The following is a 26,149-nucleotide window of genomic DNA, read 5'->3' as shown; positions in this document are numbered from 1 at the left end:
TGCCAAAATCTCATCACTTATGTTTTATTCATTCTGTGGATTTGTAATTTCTCAACCTCTCCAGGAAATCACAGTTTCTTTACAAAGAATGCCATCTCCACACAGAAGCAGGGTACAATACAGGTAGTGCCAAGTCAGTAAGGGGGAAAATATCAGTTGCAAGATGGCCACATACTGATGACTACTTCTTTGCCCACTGCTTGCATTTTTGCATGCCACATCCACATTTCCAGTACTCCTATGTTATAAATAAAAAGCAGGACCCCCAGACAGTAATGTCACAGGTACAGGTAAATTTCTGCATGAAAGATCATCAATGTATATATTAATATTAACTAAATAAATAGCCCTTAAACAAACAAAACAAACCCAGTATAACTTTTCCAGTACACTTTAAGTCAACATGTTTTCTAATTTACATTTCTAATTTACAAAAGTTAACTATTCACATCAGTCCATGCTGTCAAAAGTAGTATACTTGTGGAAGGAAACTTACATACTTATAGGAACAACTTACAAAACACCATATGGATAGCATTTTAAGAGAAATGAAAAGATCTCAGCACTGTGCTAACCACAAAGTGGTACAAACTTTAACTTTGTTTTCCAAAGCCTAGTGGAGGTTTCTGCTGTAAAATGCAGTTTTATGTATCACATTTTCTAATTCCCCCTGGAAAAATAAGAGGTGGGATCTAACTAGTTTTAAGGTAGCATAGTCTTTCTTCAGTCAGAAATAATCAAGCTCATTGTATTTCCAGAGGCATACAGAATGTGCTGTTAGATAATATGAGCCCATAACAAATAGGAACAATTAAGCACTTTAAAACTTGTAGAAAAAAAAAAATAACCTTTCACCTCCAACATTTACTAGAGCACAATGATATTCACCAACTAATCTGTTTTGAGTAAAAATTCTCAAGAGACACAAATTGTAATAAAGGAGTCAATTCTAGGAGCCTCACCGAGAAAGAGTTTTAAGCCAATCGCTTTGCAATCGACACCTTTAGTGGTTTCACACGCAGAATGTTGCCAAAGCTCTCATGCCAGGTATTGCAAGTTTGCAACACATTACATGGAGTGCTCAGCTTGCGCTGAAGGTGGCGCTCCTCACTCAGATGAATGCACACAACATAAGCAGCCCAGAAATAGCATGAGTGAAAGTTACACCTGCAGCACATTTTCGGCTCCAGTTTTTGTCACCACTACAATGTTGAAATGACAGATAGGCGTCTGAGTTGGGTTAAAACTCATAAAACATGATTGATGAACTCTGTAAGTAAGCAATGGCAGTTCAGATTAAGAAGTGACTGCCTTCCTTTCCCAAGCCCAGTCTTCCACAACTTTATTCTTAGACTAGGCTCTCAGGACTGTGAGAGTCATTAATAAATATTTATGCCAAGGCATCCTATTCTTAGGGATTTTAAAATCTTTAATGACAGCTAGTCAAGATAGATAGCAAGTTTAAAATTAGAAGTAATGTATGTAAAGGCATGCTCTGCATAACATGCTGACATTATGTTTAAATATGATTCCTATTGTCCTTCTGTGAACAGCTGGTGCAGCTGCAGCATATCATAATCTACAAAAGAGGATTTAACTATTTTTGACTATCCTAAAGGATAAGAACCCTTTCCTGGACAGGGAAGGGGGATACACTGAACAACAACCACCATTATAACACAGACATATTATCAATCATGAAATTAAAGTTGCAGGTACTGGCCTTGATAAACCAATAAATAAATATATATACATATATTTCATGATTATAACCTCTGTTCTATAAACAATCAACTTCTTTCAGCGAAGCTAAAAAAACTGCATGTAACACGTGAAAAAAAGGTCTAGAGTGCCATCTGTGGGCTGGATAGAGCACTACAAATTATTCACATGTTATTTCTTTGTGACTGTAACTTGACAACAAATAAAAATGTATTACATTTATTTCTGACCATAATAAACAAAGGAAGTACAATTTTATAAAAAAATTGACATTTCTGCAGTCATTTCTGTCCACCCCTCAAATACGTGCACAGTTCAAAGTGTTATTAAGCGCATATTTAGACTGAAAATATGAAATTGCAACTCTCTAAAGGTGTTAGCAAAACTTTAGTTTTTGGAACGGATATACTAGACGTAACTGCGCAAAAACAGTGAGAAACGACCATTTAGATTACAGACATGCCTGTGCACACATATTGAACATGATCACCGAACAAAAGAATAACCCCAAATAACAAATAAATAAGAAAATTACAGGAAAGTACTCCTTTGGAAACATTCTATACACCAAAAAAGCCTAGTTAACAGTCAACTAGGGTCATGTCCCAGGCAACTTTTTTTTTTACCCTTAATTTTTCTACTGAAAACCTGGAAAGACAACCACAAATATACAGCTTACTATTTATTATTCTGGCTCTAGATATCTTTGTGATTCAGGAATCATGGATGTGTCTTGAAAGCATCAACTAATGTCAGTACAACCATTGCATTCTAGCTGTTTTTCTCAAAAAATGAAATCTCAAACATTAAATATAAAAAAGTTATAAAAAATGTGCACAGCATATGTAAATTATTTACTTAAATTTTACACCAAACTGATATATATAGCAATTGAATAAAAGTTCCCGTAGTAGAGTATTTGATGTATACCCACAAAATAATCCCATGGACAACAATACTCGTGATTAGTAAAATAGGTTTAGAATCGTGTATGTAAATTCTACCGTACGTTCATTAACAGAAAATTTTGAGAAAGTTTCCGGCATCTCTTCCCACAACACAGTGATACCAAAGACAACTTCAAAAGAACCTTTCCTATTGTTTGCCTGCTTCCATTTGAAAGGAGGATGTCATTGGGGTGGGAAGAGAGTGAAATGTAATGACACAATACACAGTAGGCACTGCAAAGGCACATCTGATAACCCTCCGGTATGAAAGAAGGGTTCCTACTACCAAGTTATGAATTGATAGATTGTTTCATGAGAATCTAAGGAAAAACACCTAGAGTCACCCATGCTCATCAGACTCTTCAAGCATAGTCAACAAAGCAACAGCAAACCTAAATGGATATAGTGCTGGTGCCATAAATATGCATTGTTGTATTTAGTAAAAAATAAATGACCTTCCTTATTTTATTACTCTTCCTTTATTTATCTATTTGGCCCCTATATTACAACAGTGATCTGGCCATTTCATAGCCCTCATCTATTACTCCTCCAGATTCTTCCCAACACACACTTACACTTACACTGACACTTACGTTACTGCCTACAGAAACTAATCACATAATACACATAATACTAATACAACATCAAATGGCATTTTCCAGGGCTGCACATTTTACTTTGTTTAAAAAGCTATATATTTTATCCTTTTGTTTTAGAGAAAAGAAAAGTCATTGGAATACATTTGGCGTAATCAGAATATTAGAAGATATATTTTGATCTACATCTTGGATATGTGTTAAATTTTGGAATATACCTCTTTTTAACCATTTGACATTTTGTTTTGTGAAAATATGGCAGTTCTATCACCACCACAAACCCTCCAATCCTTTATTTAAACATTTGTTACTTGTTGCTGTCAAAAGATGAGAAAAGAAAACACAAGAAAGGACTTGGAGTAGCCACAGTCTCTTATGCAGATATGAGTATAATGACTTACTAAGAAGGAGGTGAGCAAAGTTTATGACCTATGGGCAGTGAAGCTTGCAGAGCTGAAGCTGAGAGGTCATATCTCAGGTTCTGAGCTGTCTCTGCACATTGGTTCATAATCTAATGCACTGGGATCTTTCTCTACTTTATTTCTGCATCATGGGTGTTAAATGTGTAAGGGTGATAAGTACCAGGTTTGATTTAACTGTTCTTCTTTTGCAAGAAAAGCAGATAAAATGCATTAATATGACTATACTGTGTTTAAACGATTCCACTAGTGTCTTTATTTTAATTAAAATTCTATCTTTCTTCTAATCAGACCAGAGGTCTTTGTATGGTCTGGAAGCATTGAGCTATTTCGCACAGTATAAGGTAACATTGATAATACTTTCTTTCTGTTTATCAAAACAGTGGCCAAATTTCAGCTTTTTTTTTCTTGACATTGCTTTCAGCAAACATGAATGAAATTGAGTCCCTATCTGATAAGACCACCAGGATGAGAATGCAGGATAGAGCTAAAAGGATGAAAATGCACCAAAATGCAGGAAATCATCAAAGTAGAACAATCATCGCTAGAGATAAAACTACCACAATATATAAACTAGTCCTTATACTGTACACTGCCTATCCAAAAAAGTCTCCAAACTTGTGAGTGCAGTGTTAGGGTCTGGATTTGTTTTACTTGGTCAGTTCTAGGTTCAGAAACAATATGTGGCTAAGAAAGGTTACTTGACTAAATGAATGTATTGAATACCCAGGTTTTCCTATCATTGGATTATTTCTTCCCTGATGCCATGGCCATATTTGCCATAATATTTCAAGATGAGTCAGCTACAGAACCAACTGCACTATTCTCAGAATGGCACTTTACATGAAAGATCATAATTCATACATTTTAAGATATCCTTTTGCATAAGATGGGAAAGGTATTTGGATTAAGTAGGTATTATATGCATTAAGTATAAATGTATCATCAAAAGGGCATGTTGGGGTGGGGAGGATTAGGAGTTGATTGTCCCGTCCTTAAATAATTATAGCTCATTTAATTATTTGCATGTCACCATTTCACCCACTTCTACCCAGAGGTTAAATTGTCCTGGTATTGACTATGCATTCTGCATCAGCCACTTCCACATCTCATTAAATATGCAGCTTCGCTTTACTTTGAAAATGTCTTGTTTCAGGAATGCTGAAATGAATATTCTGTAAAGTGCTTATTCTTATCATTTATTTATCACCAAACTTACATACTATGTATTACTACACACAGCTAGACTGTGTCTCTACAGTCCCCATCTGTCATAGATTATTTCTACTTTATACTTCTTGGTCCGTGGTCAAGAACCACTAAGACTGCATGTGTTAAGGATCTAGTTTCATAAGCACAAAGATCATTAACTGACTTAACTGCCATTGCTTACGCAGGAAAATCCTTGAAAAAATAGCGACGCAATCCATACTATCCATTAATATGCTGCAATTGCAAAAGCATTACATGCTTTGTATAAAAGTAACACAAAAATGACAGGTGCAGCGAGTATCTTTCGATCTCCTGGAAAAGTGAGGGATTTTGCAGGAAGACATGTAAATAAAAATTGTGCACTGCTGTCTGCTTCTTTCATCTTTGCATAAAAATTAAAAGTTACAAAATGCACATTGATGGAAATAGTATTAATTTAATATTAAGTCAGAGACATTAATCCAGCCACACAACAATAGAGAGAGAAAAAAAAAGATAGAGAAAAATTCAAAAATCAGACGCCTGTAAAATAGACACGTGTGATAGATGCCTTTAGCCCCTTCTATGCGATGTGGTTCTATTTATTGACCCCTATTTCCTTTAGTCAGGTTGGGGCCATAGCATGGAAGCACAGCCTAAACATCCGTGCAACATTCATTTAATTTTAACTTTTAAACCTTTATAGAATATTTATCACCTGGTAAAACAGAATTTATGAAGGTGAAGAAGAAGAAAGGTAAAGCACAAAGCCAAAATACATACACAATACATTTTATCCTGTCAAAATGTACCATAGCTATGCAAGTGATGTCTAATATTAAAGATTTGTTATATTACTGACCAGTCTGATTTAAAAGAGAACTTAGGCTATGGAAGCTTGGAGTTTCAGGTAAACCTATGAGAAAAGTTCAAGGTATCGTTCAGAGGATATTTGTAAGGTTAGGATTGTATAGTTTTAATCACAGTGTTTTGAAAACAACAATGGACCAAGACAGGGCAAAATGCAGATAACTTCCCCAATGAAAAAGCCATTAGAGATATGAATACTAAGATCTTACAAGAACCTTGCATTGATGCCATTTACAAGTCTAAAAACAACACAGAAGGTCTTAGAAGACTACAGAGTTGTAGCAATAGCAGAACTGGATTTTTCTTAACAAAAAAGTAAATCTGGCCAATAATTGTTCCTGAGGAAATCCATCTTGATCTGTGGCTCTGAGCCCTGGTCAATGGCAGAATAAGATAAACAAACGTTTAAAACATTGGATCAACATGATAATTAGAAGAGTGGTTGATTTGGTAAATAAGGGAGGATGGTAAAGAAATAAAACAGGTTCTCTGGGATTTGGAGTTCAACATTAGTTATTTTCTGTTTACATATTTTTTTAGTCAAGAAGAAAATTGGACAGACAGTAGGTCTTTAGCATCCACTTACATTTATTACTTAGGAGGTGCACTGTGGACCTGCCCAAGACAGTAGCCAGCAAAAACTCTTAATTGCTTACTTAACTTAATCTATTAACTTGCCTATGGTTTACCAGGGCTTTTATGTAAAGTTTGCGGTCCATGCTTGTTAACAAATACACCTTTTTGCATACCTTTATATGTATAATACAAAAAAAGACATTTTCTTGAAGTTATTGAACAAAAGTAAGATGTCAGCAATATTTGTTAATAAATTACATGCAAACTCCTATTATTTGCAATGCCACTGCTCATGTGCAGAACTTCATAAAGTGAACTGATGCTGCTAAGTACTGTGAGGCTCCTCGGTACAGAATAGACAAAGCTCTCATTTATTATGTATAAAGTCTTGTGCCCATGTCAGCTCCTGATTAATAATTAAAATTAATCTCATTATGGAAGATTTCATTACAGGATAATTTAATTAAATGATGCATTGGCTTCCAGATGCTGTCTTTTAAATAATGCTGATGATGACACAGGGATTTGCAGGGTTTCAACCCAGACTGTTGAAAGTACATTATTTAGCAGATTCTTTAAAATTATTAACAAGGAAAGCAGTTGTTCTTTGAGGTCACTCTTTATAGTAAATGACACTACAGTCACAAACTACAGGAGCTTAGCCTAAACTCATTCTTTAAGAGGATATCCAAAATGGTAATAAAAACCAAACTAGCCATACAGTGATTTAAAATGTGGTAATGTAGACATTAGACATTATAAAAATTGTTTAAATGTTTTTCTTCCCTTAATTAAATATTACAATTGTATTACAAACCATATGGCGAGAAGGCAAACATTTCTTCTGTTTTAAGAAAATATCCAATTATTATTCTTCATGAAAGCCAGTTCCAATAATTTATTCTGGAGCTATCCATGCAGTGATTCCTTATCTCCAATAGATGTGTTAAATATCAAAAACCCACTTCAGTAAAAGCGGCAATACCTAATATGCATTGTACGATTGTCATTTATGTAACTATGTATTCTTACTATGAGTTTGTATGAGTGAGACGTGGGATGGGGGGCTTTAAAAAAAAACAGAATCACTTCTATATAAATTAAATGTACTGTGTTTTAAAGAAAACTTGCATTGAAAAAAAGATACAGACAGTCATTGCTGACTTCCATTTCCAAAAATTAGTTTCCTGGTTCTCATGGTTATCAGTACTTTCTGAAGCATGGGCCTGAAACAAATATATAAATCTAACTGTTCAATTCATTATGACTTTCCAAACAGCATGCTCATTTTGGATCGGTGATTCAGAAATCAATGGACTGAGCAAAAAAACAGTATATATTTCAATTCCAACACACTTGCTATAAAATAGTATTTTAGATCCTGTATCAATTTTTGAGCCAGATGCATAGCTAAGCCATAATAAATACTTTTAGTATAATGGCTTCTCCCTATCAGAAACAGGGTGGAGGTATGCGGTTATGCATATAGCAAGACGGGAACCTGCACCAATGAGCAATATGGGCTTCTTTGGCAGTTCTGCTGCCACTGTACCATACCATGTGTGCTGGTAAACTTCATAATATTATTTATTTTGTTATCACATGCAGCCTTATTATTATTATGTTTTATTGATTATTTGTCCTGCTACACTAAGTATCTCTATTTACTATCAAAAATTAAAACCACTCATGCAGAATCTAAATTCTATTTTCTGCTAAAATAGTCTTTGCAATAATTTCGACCTCTAAACGTGGTAAACTGTGGATGCAGCTGACACTTCATTTAAAAAGAAGGTTGTAGTGACTTTGTAAACTGTTGCTATGCGCAAAATTTCTGCAAAGTTCAATGCACCATTCAAACAATGACACCTGCACTTTAACAGCCTGCAGTGCTGTATATAATCTGAAATGTATATCCTATTTCATCTGAAAAGACATGGACCACAATTACCACTAAGACTAAAACATGGGCTATCAGATGTCACGGTGAAACAAAGAAGTTTGAATCATCGCTGAACTTAACAATTCAAAGCCTCAGAACATGACAGGATACATAGTTGTAAAGAAGAGCCCATGTACTGAATAAGTCATGAACTTAAAAGCCCTCACCCCTATTTTACTACAGCTATCGGCCAGTAAAAGTACCTGGCAGACATTTGTTTTTTATTGAATCGCATATTTATCATTGCTATTGGATTAAGATTCATAGTATACTGATACTTTGGTTTATACAACTTGTCAAAGCAATAGATAAACTGTTTAGTTTGCAAAATATAATCAAAAGTACTTAAAATGACATACTATACAAGAATAATATACTGTGGCATTCACTAACAAATTAAAACTTTGTATGATAATGCCAGAAACAGAAGTATTTGTAGGTGGAAAACACCATGCAGCTTGCAATAGTTTAGGCATTTTGTAAACATATTACATAGGGGTAAATTTTCATACTAGTGGGGTGTCAATATACGTCTGTCAGGATGTGAGCACTTTGACCAGTAGTCTGCAAAGAAAAATACAAAAATGCCTGCAAAAAAGCAAATTTGTGGCTCACACCTAACAGCCTTGTCTTCAGAGGTTTGATAATTCATAGTTATTATAGTTAGTTTTTATAATTTAGGTTTAGAAGCTGATGCCAAAACAAAAAGGCTGGGGTCAATAGCAAGAAAAGAACACCTCCAAATGTTAGGCCTAATCCTAATCCAAGAAAAGGTAATGCAGGGATGGCACAAGATTCAAAGTCAAGAACAATCTGAATAAAAAACAAAACTCACAGTATAAAAACATACCCTCTAGAGACAAACTGAACTTAAACACGAGCACAGCTAAACAGATAAAGCCTACACAATAAAAGAAGCAGCCTTTCAATGCATTTCCCTTGTCTGTGTGTTAGCACAGGGTATGAACAACTGAAGTGTGCCCCTATGTCCCATGGGGTATATAGAATATAAGTTCCATACATAGCGTAACAATTACGGTCAAAACTAACTCCTTGGGGGAAATGTATCTTCTAGTCTCAAGGGTCACAGAATATGTGACTATATATATATATATATATATATATGCCACTAGCTTCATCCTCTTCTATTTTTTTTCTTTTAAAAATAATTTCCCAGAAGTCAGCTAGATTAGCAGCTTGCGGGCCTTCAATCATTTGGATATCAGCACTGTGAACCACATAAAGAGTTGAGTACAGAAATCACTGGAGCACAGTATGATTTTAATTACATGGGATTGCCTAATAATCAATTGTTCTTTGGTTAAATCAAAGAATAGCAAGTACATCTCTTTTTTTCTAATCAGTGTCCAGGGAACTTAGTATACAATATACAGAATAGGCATTTTTTATGTTAAGTGCAGCATTTTAAAAACTAGACACTTCTATTTGTCTTCAACTTAGCAAGACAGTCACAGAAAAATGAATTTGTCAGAAAAAAAAATCCCTTTTCTCTGTGAATGTCAAGTAATGGTGAAAGGAATAAACATGTACTGTTCTTTTAAAAATCTCCTAAATTTTCTAACAATGAAAATGAATAACATGGGGCTGTATTTATAAAACCGGGATTTAGACCTTCCCTCAAACATTCCCTTGTGGGCATCTTCCAGGTCCAAGTTTTTCAATAGCAGTAAGTGACTTCCACCAGGGTTGGAGGTAATGTCAGATTCCAGGATTTGTAAATAGAGCCCATGGTGTTTCAGAGAGATGGCAAATCCTTCTCTATGACTACAACAAATAAATGCTTCCTGGGACTTCCTCTATGCTGGGACGAAGGAGGATTCCAGGACAACAAGGGACCCAATCCAGAAAACCTCCAGTGCGATCAACAGATCTGCTAAGTAAAGGTGTTTTTTTTTAAGTTTACTTCTGGTTTAAATGAAAAAAAGGTTATTGAGAATTGAAGACAACTTCTAAAGGGATACAAACTGAACTCCAAAGTCAAGCTTCATCGTTGTCTGATCACATTATCCATCGCTTTGACACTGGGCTCAAAGGAAGAAGACCCAAGAGGGGTCTTAACTTGCTGTAACTTGCTAAAATGCATAACACCAAGCCATAATGCTTCTGGGAGAATGCTCTTTGGACATATGAGACCAAACTGGAGCTTTTTAGCAAGTCACATCAACTCTGTCAATGGACAAAAAAATAAACTTTAAAAGAAAAGAACACCATACCCACTATGAAAGATGCAGTAGGCTGTGTTGCAGCTGCATTACCAGGTATGGTACAAGTACAGGACACAACTAAACCGTTCTGGAACGAAACATTCTGTCACAAAATTCTGTCTCATTCCCAAGTCATGAATCTTTCAACAAGATACTGACCTAACACATACAGCTAAAATCCCAAAATTTCTACGAACAAAATATTAAACTAAATCTGTTGTTACAAAGGGGCTGATACTTTATATTAGCTTTTTGCTCCTCTTTTTAACATGAATAAACCCTTGAAATACCTAACAAGTCTTAGGGAAACCCCATACTATAATTACTATATCCTCAGCTAACTAGTATTAGTGTGGTGGTCATTGGGAAGAATGCCTTTTACATTGTTGGCCAGTTTTAGAAAAGTCACCCTTACAGATAGCCAAAAAGATTCTTGGTATCTGCTAAAATGACCTGAGAAGCACAAATTGCTTGCTGCACAAGGAACCATTCATGGTCTGCCCTAGAAACCTTTGGATGAACTTTGGATGGGAAACATTGCTTTATAAAATTTTAAAGTAATAACTCATCTTTTCTTTATCTTTTGGGGACCCTACCCTTCATATTTCCCATTTTCCCATCCAAAGTGGATACAGAAGTGACTGCATATATACTATGTATCTGAAACATAGGCTGCAACCTATAAATGTATATAGAAGGTGTGAGTGTATGTAAGCTGCAATCATTTTAGATAATATGCTGCCAGAGACAGAAGTATAACTGAATAGTAAATAAGCATTAAAGTAAAACAACAATGATAAAACTGGGAGTCATTCCACATATTTTAATATAAAAGGGCATTACAGCCTATGGTTTTCTATTATAAATTCTCATTTGTCTAAAAAAATAGTTTTACCTGTTGCTTTGCAAAATATAAAAATATAAATCCCTGGATAAACAAAAATGTTAATATGAAATTAATATATTATTTTATAGAGGAAACAGAGCAGGCTAATGCACTATTAAAATACTTGGCAGAAAGCATTTAAATCCTCCATGCAAAAGCATTAAGAGGGGTCAGAAGTACATTCTTGGCTGCATACATCCCAAAATCTGTCAGACCAATCTTTTTCATTTATACAGTAGATTTCAAATCTCAGCCTTGGATTTTATCATATTTGGCACAGTCTTTCAGTGAAACCAAACACACAGTCTTTAAGGTGTACCTATTTTTCATTTAGTGACAAAGCACTCTATTCTAAAGAGAGAACATGGTATATGGAAACTCTTGGGGGGAACTAAAGTCATTTCCGTCACTTAAATTAAGAACAGCTACACTCATGTAGCATTTGAGAGCTCAAAACATGAACTGACTGAAAAAAGTAAAGACTAATTTTTAATACTAATATATTAAAATGTAATTAATAGGGCCATACATAAAAATTGTCAGGTATGCACAGTTCCTTTCATATAATTAACTTGTTTTGCTGCATAGGAATCCAGTAAAATGCCATACAGAATTTCATATGACTGTGTATAAACATATATAAAACAAATAGTAAATAGCACCCACTGTTTCTCATTAAGGTAAACAACAAGGTGTCATCTGTAAATATTCTCATGCACCAAGGACTGTGATTTGAGGTTCCCAATTTGCGTGGAGGTAAGTCCTCTCAATCCTCATGTACAATGTAGGACTGCACCCAGTTGATAACACAATACAATTACGCGTTCTTCCACTCTAAACTGGAGTGTGGGTGAACAGGCCTATGTGCAGTGATGTTCCACTCTGATTCCACCATAGGAATGGAGACACTGAAGTCCACAAGAAGTCCAGCCAAACCCAATGTGAAGGAAGTCCTTGGGACTATGGATTATAGAAAGCACCACCCAAAAAAAGCCATTTTTGTAGAACAATTAGCAATAAATTCTTTATTAGCTGGGATGGGGGAACAGAACAGGGCACTGATCTAGTATCAGCTGGCTAACAATACTTTGAGTTGTAATAAAATAACACATAGTTTAATCTCCAACCAGGTTGGTGTCTCCAACTGGGTAGGTGTTAAAATCATATGATAACACAAACTTTGAAGGATTACTGCATTTTAAAGCTGAATGAAACTGTAGTGGTGGTGGTGGTGGTCAGGATTTGCCATAATGCACAGCAAATTATCTCATTATGACACACTGGGTGTGATCCCCTCAGCAATGCAAAGTTCCTTGAACCCACTCCCATTACAGCCAACTCATCTTTCCTTTTTTTGTCTATATGGCAGGTGATGTACCTCCTGTAGCACCTAACCAGCATACACTGTTTTGTGCCTATGCCACAGTCAATATACTGGTACAATATTGCTAACAGGTACGTAAAGGAGTTTGTAGAGATGTGTAAAGTCCAAAATATTCTATCATTAATACATTAAATACAAAATGAATTTCAGGGTTCTTACACACACACACACAAATGTTATTCATTCCCCAAAAGTAATACCAGTAACACAATATAAAATTTAACATTTTTATTATTATCATATTTATTATTATTAATATTACAAGTATACAATTTAACAATTCTTGTCAATGAAAAGCAAATTTTCTAGAAACACAAATAAAACTAAGAACTGTGTAAACAGTAGCAATATTATGGGGGAAAATGTAAGGACTCATCAGTAGGCTACTGCCCCTTCATTGTCACAGGCTGGGCAAACATTTTTCATGCTGTGGCACTGCATTGGAGTAAAACACCTGTTTTTCTGTTTAAGATATATGTAGTTTGACATTGCTGATTTTCCCTGATGCCTCTGGCTTTAATATCTTTTGAGTTAATGATCTGGAACAAGGATGCAGCTACTAAAGAAAGAACCTATGATCTTTTTTGTCTCTGAATTTACAAAAGGAGATCTAAAATAACAACCCTAATTTCACTTTCATTACAAGAATTCATAAAAACCATTACCTGAAACTGAAAATTCAAAATTGTAAACTTATCTGAACATTTCCTAATATTTATAGAATGTTTATATGTAAATATCTAATATGATCATATTTTTCACCAGTATCCTTTAATTAAACAAGGTGGATTGGGTTTTTGGCAAAAGTGTTTCAGTTTGCGCTAAAAATATTTTCATATAATGGTCAACTATTACAGGACATACATGTCCCAAAATGGTTGTGCTACAGTACAGATCAGATAAAAATGACTACATGATATATATATATATATATATATATGTGTGTGTAAAAAGTCTTACAAAGTCTTTTTTTATAAGATGCTTCTCCTGTTTCCTTAAAATTTCCAAAAATCCTAGATTTACTTGATTCTTCAAATGTTGTTCAACTTTCTCTTACATGCACAAGAATTTATTCTCATGTGTGCAATGTTTTCCTTCATTTTCTTCAGTCAAATCTGACATTGTTTAGAGTATATATATATAGTATATATAAACAATTACATGAGTTGCCATTACAGTAATTATGTCATAGATTCAGGACAGCGATGAGGCTAACCTTAGACATTAAATAACTTTAGGTATTTCCAAAGTTTCTTGTTTTTAAAACTCTAGTGTCAAGCCCTTTAAAGGTGACTTTTTCTTCTTGTTAATATTATAATGGTGCACTTTACAAATAAAGTTCAGGCTTTTCACTTAGCAGAATGAATGTTGACCTTGCAGAGATGGAGATCCTCAAACGCAAGCCACAAACTATTTTACTGCAAGTTTGATTAAGAGCTACCTCAGACAATAATAAATGTGTGGAAATACAGCATATGGTTTCTAGAATATATTCATTTAGTACAACTTGCATTACTGCTTGGAAATACAGTTAATGCATTCCATAGTAATTTAAACTAAATCAAACATCATTACATCAAAAGTTAAATGTATAAACAAAGCAGCAAAAAGACAAAATAATAAAAAGTAAAGAATGTACAACTGCTTAGAAAGGTTTTGTCATTTTTATTAGTTTAGACATTTAAATTTGAATCCATAAAATGACCTAGTTCCACACAAAACCAAATTAAATATAATAAAAAGTTAAATATTTTTTAGTTTTTGCTTTATAAATATAAGTTTGCTGCAAACAATGATGATGCATTACCTATTTACTTATAATACCGCAGATAAGCAAAGGTTATAAGATTTATCAAGGGTCGTGAAAGGATTGGTGGGTTCTCATCTTGCCCATTGAGGGCATTGTTGGCATCGCATAGTTGATCATTGCAGACCCAAGACAATCTGAAATCTATTGTGTCCAATTCACACCAATGAGCGACAACACAACAGTTAAATGAAGCAGAATGCCCTAAAATGCACCACAACTTGTTACAATTGCTTGTAGAGCATGTCCCTTGCCAGCCAACCAGTTTTCTCAGTGCTTTTGACTGAACCAAAATTTTACAGTACGCATTACTGAATTGCCCACTTTTGCCCCATTTATTCGCTATAGGTGGTTGCAGGTGAGACACAACACGTAGCTTCTTATCTGTGGGTATGGTTCACGGGTGTGAGAAAACAGTAAGCATAATGCAAGCTTAACACCAGTTTGAACTAGATATTTGTCATGGGACACCTACAGCTGCCATCTTTCTGGGACTAGGATCCTCAATCTTAGAATGTTCCCATTGTGCTTACTGATGCAAATGCACAAAATCTGTATGTATACCTTGTGCTTTACAAAAAACAATATTTTGCTGCTATTTTAATACACAGGGAAGATGGAAATCATTGCCATCATATTATTAAGGTGTTACACTTACCATGTTTTATGGAATGTAAATTGAAAACACTAACCAGTTATGTGGTGCGGCTAATATTCATCTCAGTTGGTTACTTAAAGCAAACCATCTGGGATATATAAAAAGGTACTAATTACGTTCAAATTGTTTGTTGCAGGGTGCAGAAGTGTTAAGCATCATTTGGAGCCCACACTTAACACCGTTCCCAAATGAACCAAAACATTTATGACACTGAGTTATTAGTGCATTAAATTAATATGAAACCTCCACTTATACACTTAGCTCTTATGTGAGGCTTATTCAGTATTCCAACATCTGGCATACCAAAGGTTGAAAGCTGAATAAGGGACATGTTCCTGTTCCAACAAGTACATCTAAAGACCCAGGCAAACTGCAGAGAAGGAAGGAAACAGAGCCTGAGAAATAAATAAATAAACCATAAAAGGAAAACCTTTGGGGGCTAATTAAATATATGGTATAACCAAATTGGATATGGAAATATGGACACAGCTGACAATGCTTTTGAGTAAATGTCTGTTGATAAATAGTCTTTTCTAATCACACAATTGCTCTGAAAACCAATGTCTTGATTTTCTGGGCCATATGCCAAATCTGTCACAGTCTAGACCTAGCGGTCTGTTTCCCAGCTATTCTTCCTTGCACAGAGCTTGTCAATGAATGGCAAACCATACACCTGAACCTATACATGTATTAAGCTGAAATCCGGATTCTATAGTACCTGCCCCTATGCTGGTGGTTACAGAAAAAGGATTGATTACACATGTGAAGATTTGCCAGTGCAGCTTATAACATTTAGTAGCTGAAGATATGAAAAACCAAACACACAAATCACAATAAACAAAACCAAACACACAATAAGAGATAAAGGATATATACAATAAAAATCATATTTATCCTTATGTATATACTTATCTATAAAAAAGGATATATACTTAAAAAATAAATGTTGAAGTCCAGCAAAAAAAAGTGCATAGTTATAATATTTACTATAATCATCACATATTTTCCGAACTGAATTTCACCAACAGTAGATGTCCATAAATGTGAATCCCTGGGTGCAATGCATCTGTACTGTAAGATTGCTACTATGTACATAAATAAATGTAAAAGGAAAAAAAATATCTACAGTCTTCTGACAAGACCAGCTGGTAAGGAAAGGCCATAGTAGTCCAGTTATGAAAATTTTTTTAAATGCATATACATAAAGAATTGCTATATATATTTTGCTATATTTAAGGTAACATTTAGAAACATTATTAAACTGTACCCTGAAAAAATATAACTGAATATTCTCAAAAGTTGACCCTGATGACCGTATGATGTCTAAATCTGTAAAAGGTACATTCTCGTATATAGGTCTAAAGCTACGTACACACGTCCAATGGTTCTCGCCTGATAATCAGCTCAGGGCCGATATCGGACGAGAATCTGGGGTGTGTACAGCGCCTATTGTCCATTGTTGGAACGACCGTCTTGGCGGATCCACGGACGATGAGCGACGAACGATCCTAATGCAAGGGAAGAGGGAGAGCACGCAGCAGGGTGCCGCTCTGTTGTTCTCCCCCTCCCCTCTCCATAGAGCAGAACGGTATGTACAACATTCGTTCATGCATAGTGCAGTCGTTAGTCATTGGAAAGGATCATGAAAAATCTTTTCCATCGACAATAATTGCACGTGTGTATGCAGCTTAAGAGTGAAAACTATTGTTGTCAGTGTGCCCAAGCTATTGGATGGGTCTGACAGAATGATACATTTTTATTTAGGCCAGGATCTATATCCTATTTTATACAGAGATGCTAGTTGAGAGGTGGCCTATAAGTCCTGGTTCCTAGGTTGTGTTTTCAAATGTCTGACAGGATAGCCCTCTGCTGCAGCCTTTTATCCAATTACCTCCTGTAACGTTACAATGAAATGGGAACAGCACGTTTACACATCACATATTGTAGATTTCTGTGTCTCTGCAGTTTTATTTAATGACTTGGTTGAGAACTTGCTGAGTTTGGCTGGAATGGATTGGTCTTGATATCTTTCCAGGATAACATATGCAGATTGTATTTAGTATCTAAAAAGATAGTTGCTGTACCTGCTCAAATATTTATATTTCTATCCAATCATTCCAGAGAAAGCCTAGAAACCTCTCTCCTTTCTGTCTATGAGCTCATTTCACTGCCTCAAAACTGAATGGCTCCTTGTGCTGATTTTCCCTTTTCCAGAATGAGCCCTTTTCTACAGAGAATTGAAAGAGTCTGATAATGAGTAATATTTAGGTACTTAAATTAATTTAATAATACACTCAAATATTTTTTGTAATGAACACGTGGCATAAAATGGCATTTGTTTTATCTTTTTTAAGTTTAGCTTAAAATTTCTTTGTGATAGAACACTTTATTAACATCTGCATTCATATAAATTTATGATATCCTAAAAGTAAATTTGAAATGATATAACATGACAATAAATCTTGTCAAGAACTTAGGCCCTTTATACTTATTGCTGACCTAGTCAGAGCAAGTTGTAATTGAAATCCTTGGAATTTATTGGCACTTTTCTTAAGGAAAATATATGCCAAGCCTGAAAAGCGAGATTAAAGTGATTAGTAATAAAATACACTCAGCACAAATGCTAATCCTTCACGAGAAAATTCTGAGTTGAAAAATCATTTAACTGAAAATGAGGACCAAGTGATCCTTTTCACATTCTTGCCTGTCTGAAATTTTACATTTTAATTAACAAAGAAAAAATGAAAAAAAAATTAACATTATTTCTAACCTATCATTTTAGGCTATTATATGCACCTCATAAAACCATTTGGAAATAAATAACATAGAGGTTAGGCTATCAGACAGGAGAATAAAACAAATCTCAAACAATTGTCTCATAAAAGTACACTTAATCATAAAGCCTAAAAAAAGTACACCCTTTACTGGAGCAGGGTTTACTGTCTCCAATCATGATGAGGAAGATATCGGTGAGAAGACACTTGGTTGTCACATCGGTGCCAGTGGCAACGACAAGTTTTTGAATGCTGACAGCCTTGAGGAGAAAACAAAATGAATGTTGATGGGTCCTGAAATTAGCAGGGGCGGTTCAGGACATATCTACAAAGAACATATCTACTATTAAAGCTGAGGAAGTGGCTGAATGGTCCAAAGCAGTGTTTCTCAACCTGGGTTAGGTGGAACCCGAAGGTGCTTCCAGAAGTTGCTAAGGGTTCCTTGAGCAATGAGCAATGAACAATTTGTGCCTCTAATGCCAGTTTAGGTGACCCAATGATATTTTTGACTATCTGTGAGGTTGACATTCTTCCCAATGGCCAATGATGTAAGAGGCATTCATGCCATTGATTGCCATACCAATATACTGTGAGTTGTGGATATAGCAAATATAGCAGGGTTTCCCTAAAACCTGAAATTTATTTCACTGGTTCCCCCATGGTAAAACGATCCAGAAACACTGGTCTAAAGGGTGGTGTTGTATCTTGTACTATTTCAGGTGAATCACTATATCAGGTGCATTTGCTTTACCATGATGGACTATCTAAATACCTCCGACATGGTGGAGAAAAAAATCTGGGCTGGCCAAAGAAGATTAAGCAATTATGGAGTTTAGCTTGACCTCTCCCACACACAATAAATGTAATGCTAAGTTAGGTGAGGTGGTCATAAATTTTGAATTGTTATGGTCTGATAGAGAGAAACATTAGTCATAAAAATAAAAAGGGAAGGGGATCGGGGGGAGAAGGGTGTTGGGTGTAGTGGTATACATCTGAAAGCATAGGCTGGGTACTCTACTATTAGGCTGAGGTCCATAGTAAAAAATATTGGTCAGGTGCTGATTATAACTATGCAGTAGTTGGTGAACATGTTGTTGTGTCTAGGTGGTGGGGCATTATGTTGTCCATTTTGGGTAATTGGGGCTGCTGTCTTTAAAACAGGCATGAAAAGCTTACTTAAGATTCGGACCTTTGAATTGTAAAACCAATAATTTAAAATGAGGATGAGGAAGAGGGTTGGGGATACAATATTTTACTTTATAGTAAGGGGTTTGTTGTTAGTAAAATTAAAAATTGTAATAAAGAAACATAATAAAATCAGTTGTTTAGTAAGCTGCAAAAGAGTTGATCTTGCTAATGATTTGTAGAATTTTTCAAACACATGCAGGTCTTACAGTTACTAAGCATGGTTGTAGCGGAGCGATTGGGATTATCTGTCATTTAATTTTAATAGTAAGCACCCTGGTATAGCAACAAAATGATGATATAAAGGAGTGATACCATGTCATAAATACATATCTTATGTCTACATGTGTAGGGCCTGTTCACATACAAGCACTGTAGTGTGGCTTACCTCACCTACCTACACACTATATGTAAACCTAAGACACTGTTCTGTACTTTTGCTGGCAATGGCGCAGTTGATATATCTGGGCTACATGTGAAGAGTTAGCACAAAGACATATATTTACAGCCATCCTCCTAGAACACTTTATCACTACACCTAATTTGTACTTAGATTATGATGATCCTTTTTTTAAAAACATATTTTTTAAGAAGTCTAAATGTGTCCACAAAGCAGGCCATGGTGATTTTGTCTCTACAATCAAAATGCAGGACAATTCTTTTCTCCACTGGTAATACTATATATTCCCCAAAAAACAGAAACATTGTTTTTGGTAGTATGATGGCATAATATATCCTTGTGCAGCAGTTGTTTATCTGTGTCTTGTGAATTATGTGACTGTCCTGCTTTGCGGTCATGGGTATCTAAATTGCCGCTCCTAGTAAATAGGCATAATAATATTAATATTAATTTTAATATTATTAAACCGGATTTATATAGCACCAACATATTATGAAGCGCTGTACATTAAATAGGGGTTGCAAATGACAGACTAATACAGACAGTGATACAGGAGGAGAGGACCCTGCCCCGAATCTTTAACTTTAATTAATATATATCAAAATGTAATCATAGCAAGCAGAAGCTTCAAGTTTGTGTGCTAATGTATAAGCAAACGTACTGAAAATGTTACTGTACCATATATGTAATGTACATATATGTACAGGAGAACATCAGTGCAGCAGATACTTATACACTAAACAATACATAAGTAAGTAAATTAGTTTCAAACTTTGCAATTCTCAAATGGCACATTTTAATAGCTGTGCAGAATGAACAATTAAATAAATATATCACATTTTCAACTGAGCGGTGATCTTCAAGCAAAGAGAAAGTCATTTCAATTTCTACTAAACATGAGGATCAAGTTAATCTCACACCTTCAAAGATAATAAGGTGAACTTGAGCTATGACTATGTATGGGGTTTATCTGTAAGGGTTAAACAATGTAAATTCCCCACAAACAGTAGAATGGGTTAATACCTTTTGTAATATTTAATGAATGTGAAAATAATACCTCTTCCGATGTTGTACACAACACCTTCATAAGCTGAACCAAATATTTTACTGCCATCTGTTTGGTTCATTGTTTAATTCTTTCTTAACACCACAACAAACAAAAAACAGAGTTTGTTAAGTACAAGAGATTCAAGGGATGAAATTTCACCAGGAAACTACAACTACCTGTCAACGCATCACACTGTGCAAGGTGGGGTAAAGTAGGGATTTATCAAAAGCTTTTTCTTGTATTACACTAGCACAAAACCAGCCCTAGTTATGTTATTTAAAATGAAAAGAAGAACATAAACATAGAATGTACATGCATAGCTCCTTTAGGTCATTTCCTATTGAAACAGAATAGAAGCTAAAAAAATAGTTTTCCGTTTGACATGTATACACATATACCTATGCACAATGAATCTAGTGTATGCACTGTATATTTATATATAATCCATAGCTAAAAGTAGGACAGAAATCACTTATTTCTAACAATACTCCAGTCTCCAGTTTTCTCCTTACAATTCTCAAATGTTTATTGTTCTAATATAAAAAAAAACGGGGACATCAGCTTACCACTCCAAGCAAACTGCTTGGTATCCTCCTAGGTCTGCAGACCAATGCCAGTCTGTATGATTCTCAGCACTAGGCAGGCCAGAGAGGGGAACTAGAAGGTGAGGTGGAATTTTAATCCACCAACCGGGTACCAGTAGGCACTGGATTATTCGCCACTACATATGCTTCAGGTGGTGGTGTGGATAGTATGGAAACTAAGGTTATACCTCAGCAAATAACATAATAGCAGGTCTGAGCCTGCGATGGGAGAGTCCAGAGACACAACCCGCCCACCAACCTGAGCCTGTGATCCATACAGGGGACATGGTCCACGGCTATGGCCGGTGCGTCCTCCCAGAGGGATCCTTCTCCTGAACCTGCTCCGGGGCGCACTGGCCAGAGCCGCGGACCACCAGTTGGCAACCACTGATCCAATTAAAAAACAGAGAAAATAGCAGGATGTGACAATCTTCCAAAATCTTCACAGAAACCACAATGATTCAATACCAGAATCCACTTAGGAAGGAGAAGTTTTACAAATATGACTGTATAACCATAGGTTTTATTACAAAAGTGAATACCAAATATGGGGCGGGAAGAAAGAAGACACAAACGTTTTTTTTTGTTAACAAAATTTTCAAGAAAATGTAAAGGGCATTTATTTTTCATTTGAATAAAGATTTATTTTTAACCTTTTTGAGTTTTATCAACACAAAAATATTTGTGTAATATATAAAATATTTTATAGGTATGTCTAGTGATCAGATCTGGCAAATTTTACAGAGAACAGGAAACCTGTTCTTACAATTGCTGGATTTCAGTGGATTAAATAAAATAGATTGGTGGCAGAATAAATAGTTTCAAAACTACATAAAATAGATTAGATCTCAAACTTTGAAGTAAATTTTGCTCATCTCTAACAGCTAGGAAATAGCTACTAAAAATGTATTGTGGCATGCAACAAGTCACAATGCAAAGTGGTAGTGTGGACTTGTAAAAAGTCATGGATGGGAATCATTTTCTGTTTACTATAATCATGCTGTGTCTGGCATAATGTGCTGCAACACCTGATAACAAAAAACGGGCAGATAATATTGAATAAAAACTACCATTCCTAACAAACCAATCACAACAACTATAATGCATACATCAATTCCTTTAGATGGCTCAACAAGAGACCTCAATTTCAGAAAAACAACAATTCCTCCTTGAACTAGTACAAAATCATCTAATTAATTTCTGTTTTTAGAATATTTTAGATAATATTCTTGGGACATTGATTATATGATTTGCCCTTTTTCTTCTGAAAACATATTTTTTTGTTTTCTCAAATGATAAAAGCTGTGTATCAATAATATTATAAAATATAGGTAGTTGATACTAAGTACAGAATCATTAAACCCTTTTAGGAAGAGTTTAGGTTTCAGTATGCTATTTACTGTCAGATTGTCAGAACTGTCCGTCAACAGTCATTCTGCTATAGTTAGTTGATATAGGATATTGGGTTTTAAGTGTATCCCAGTAGAGTGGATTGTATGTATGTAAATATTTATATATATATTCAAAAAAATTAAAGAAAGGGGATTCAAAATAGCCAATATAAGAAATATGTATCAAAAAATCACCAAAAATGTTAAATCCAGAATAAAAAAACCCACAGGCACTACCGCCAGAATAGGTAACATCAATAATAAACTGTGTATACTACAAAAACATCACCACAAAATAATTTGAACCTAAAAACAAAGCAAAAATACAAAACTTACTGATTGCTCATTCAGGTCCTGAGAGTCGTCCATGAATTTTCCCAGAAAGGTCCCAATATTTGCTTTTTTCTGCAGAATTTTTGTAAATTGTGGTGTGTTGCCTAGATCAAATAAAAATGGAAAAGAACATTTGTGCTCAATCATCACTTTTTTGTTCTAAATACAAATATTTTAATTTTCTGAATGCATTCATAAATAACTGTAATTATTCATTATTTCTAAATAATATATACAAATTACATTACTGTTTTTAACGTACCATTTTTTTTTCATGATATATGTATTCTAGGTAAGATCAGTAGTGACAACAATGTTTGGTCGTATTCTGCTGTCGTTGACAAATTACAAAATATAAATGCAAAGTCAAGCTATGTTTTTATCCTGCTGGAAGTCTAAGGCTTTAGAAGTCAGCGAGGGATTTGGGCACAGTCACCTTTCTGTACACCCAGCAGTAAACTTTGGATGCTACTGCAGATGCAGCATGACTACATACAGTTGACAATTGGGTTCCTTCAGTTTTCCGGCATGAGTTTCGGATCGCATTTTCAATACAACGGCTGTAGTACATGTTTGGCCACTAATGTTTTGATGGCGCTGTTCTGCAGAAACAGCTGTTAGGTCTTGCTTGCTACACTAAATACACATTGAGACGTCCCTGCTGCCTGCTTCCTGGAACTGTGCCAGATGTCCATGGGTGCTGCAAGAAGAAGGCTGGCCTGTGTGTGGAGGTAAATATAACTTTAAAAAAAAACTGAATTTTCGAAAATCCAGCACTCCTCTGGTCCGGAGGTTGACAGATTTTAGAATGTCAACTGTGGATCAGTGTTTCCTTTAGCAATGAGCAGTTTGTAAATCTCCATTTAACAGACACCAATGATATTTTGGGCTATCTGTGAGGGTGGCAGCCTTCCCAATGACCAACAATAAAAGAAGCATTCATCCACCGACCACCAAGCCTATGTACTGTGAGCTGGTAATATAGTACTCATAGCAGAGATTCCTTGAAGACCAGAAAGTTATTTCAAGGGGTTCACCAGTGTTAAAAAGGTTGAGAAATACTGACATAAATTAACAAACATTAGCATTTCCAGGAAACAAATGTGGAATAAATACGAATACGTCATGCTAAATGATTGCACCTTGGAGTATATTTAGATCAATGTATAAAATGAACGAGATAGCATTGTCTGTGACCACTGGCATGGGTCAGCTACTGTACATAAACAAGCGCTGTGAACACAAACATAACATAGAATAGTTCCTAGCTTGCTTATATAACATATATTTTCCGACACTCTAGAAAATTGCAGCATAATTAGGCAGAATAAATTTTGGAAAAAATCTGAATGCATATTTAAGCAATCAAAAATAAAATCACAAAACACAGATTTTATGAATACTTGCCCAGTTTGCAAATAACTTCTTAGTATTACTTTTAAGTTGAAGTCCTCCATAAAAACATAAAAAAATGCATACAAAATTGCCTATTCAAATAGTACAACGTTGCTTATTGTGACAGGGCACCAGGTTCAAAGGTTTGCAGACTAAATGATTTCTGGGAGTAAGCAATTACAACTGTTTTTTTAAAGACTAGAAATCATTTCATTCAGTGTAAGTACTGATTTTACCACATTTTTGTGTTTTTTTGTTACAATTCTAAAAATCTAATGGCTTCTGAAAAAGGTTTAAAAGTTACATAAAATGAAATTGCATTTAGAAAATCAATAACTAAAAGTTTTTGTAAATATTTTGTAACCTGTAATATTTCATAACCAGTACGTATAGTAGGAGTACCATATTCATATATACAAATTATTTAATAATTAATAATTTATTATATACAAGTATTTTTCTTTTAAATCTGTAAAAAGTGCAATAAATACAAATAAATGTAAAGTACTTGTTTTAAACTATTTAAGGCCAAACTATAGGTTCAATCAAAATCGCTGTTAATATTTGGATGCTTAGGTCATACAACTCAGAATGGACCCTGAAACTGCATATTAAAAATGTAATGAATATGACTTTTACTAAACATTCACTGGCGGTCAAACACACACACCTAGAAGATTCACCTCTAGTGAACTGCTTCATAAATACACCCCTAAATTCCTATAAAATCAATCAAGAAGAGATATGTGATGACTTGGGTGGTGGATGGCCCTGAACAGTATGTCTCGCAGGTCCAGAATCAAAGTGTTTACCTGTCAATGTCTCTAATTATAAAAAGAGTAAAAAACAGTCCTGGCCTGGCTGCAATTAAACCTTTTTTTCATATAAATTTGGAATTATCAATTGGGGGTGCTGTCCAAAACAGGCCCATCCAGTCTCCAATTAACTTTCACTTCTAGATTCATAGGAGCAGATTTAATAAAGCTTTATTAAAGATTTATTAAAGCTCTCCAAGGCTGGAGAGGATACAATTATATAAGTGAAGCTGGGTGATCCAGCAAACCTGGAATGGATTTCCCAAAAGGCATTTGCTATTTGTTGGTAAATGTTTTTCCTGGACCAGATCCATTCCAGGTTTACTGGATCACCCAGCTTCACTGATGAAAGAGCTTTAATAAATCAGGCCCACAGACTCTGTCCATTCATTCAACATAAACTCATTATGAGTTCATGGCATCAAATATTTGTTTCCACCCTGGACTCATAGGAGAAAGCTCAGACAGTAGTAACATATTATACCTCTCCACAGAAGTTGGGAGTTGCCAAAATTAGGCCTTATATGGAATGTCTAGTCTTTTTAGTTAAGCTATACATGTAAAAGCACCTTTACATCACATGTACATGTGTATATAGCCATTACATATATACTGCAACTCATAATGCTCTACAAAGAGGTCCCTACTAAAAAAGGAGTAGATCCTTCACTCTCCTTTGAAGCAAAGTGAAAGATCCAAGGAGCTGCACATGTTGCCCAAACTACATTGGGTGATGTTTGCAGCAGGTTCTGACACTCATAGAGTCATGTGAGGACAGTCTGATATCTCCCTCCTGTTCTCTATTATGGACTGGATCACTACAGAATGCATTATTTATAAGATGACTTGCTGAAACTATTCTGTTTCCAAAGTTCACCACCAAGGTTCCTAAAGCAATGGAACGCACATAGCGTACACAAAGGGCAAAACTTTCATTTCTGCCCCCAGTCCCAAAGCAGTGTAGTAGAACAATTTACAGTACACACTATACTTTTGTGAAC

At 35.1% G+C, this 26,149-nt stretch overlaps 1 protein-coding gene across 1 annotated transcript in view; it reads right to left on the bottom strand.

Annotated features, from left to right (window-relative positions):
* The window catches only part of EYA4 (EYA transcriptional coactivator and phosphatase 4), a 101,506-nt gene that overhangs the window by 60,904 nt on the left and 14,453 nt on the right, over positions 1-26,149 (bottom strand). The window contains exon 2 of the mRNA XM_072410224.1: positions 22,942-23,042. Coding sequence (XP_072266325.1) covers positions 22,942-22,974 — 33 coding nt within the window. The 5' untranslated portion in view covers positions 22,975-23,042. The remainder of the gene's footprint in view (positions 1-22,941; positions 23,043-26,149) is intronic.

This window comes from Pyxicephalus adspersus, chromosome 4 (genome assembly GCF_032062135.1).
Source record: "Pyxicephalus adspersus chromosome 4, UCB_Pads_2.0, whole genome shotgun sequence".
In the NCBI taxonomy this organism is placed as follows: domain Eukaryota; kingdom Metazoa; phylum Chordata; class Amphibia; order Anura; family Pyxicephalidae; genus Pyxicephalus; species Pyxicephalus adspersus.
This window is presented reverse-complemented; position numbering and strand designations above follow the sequence as displayed.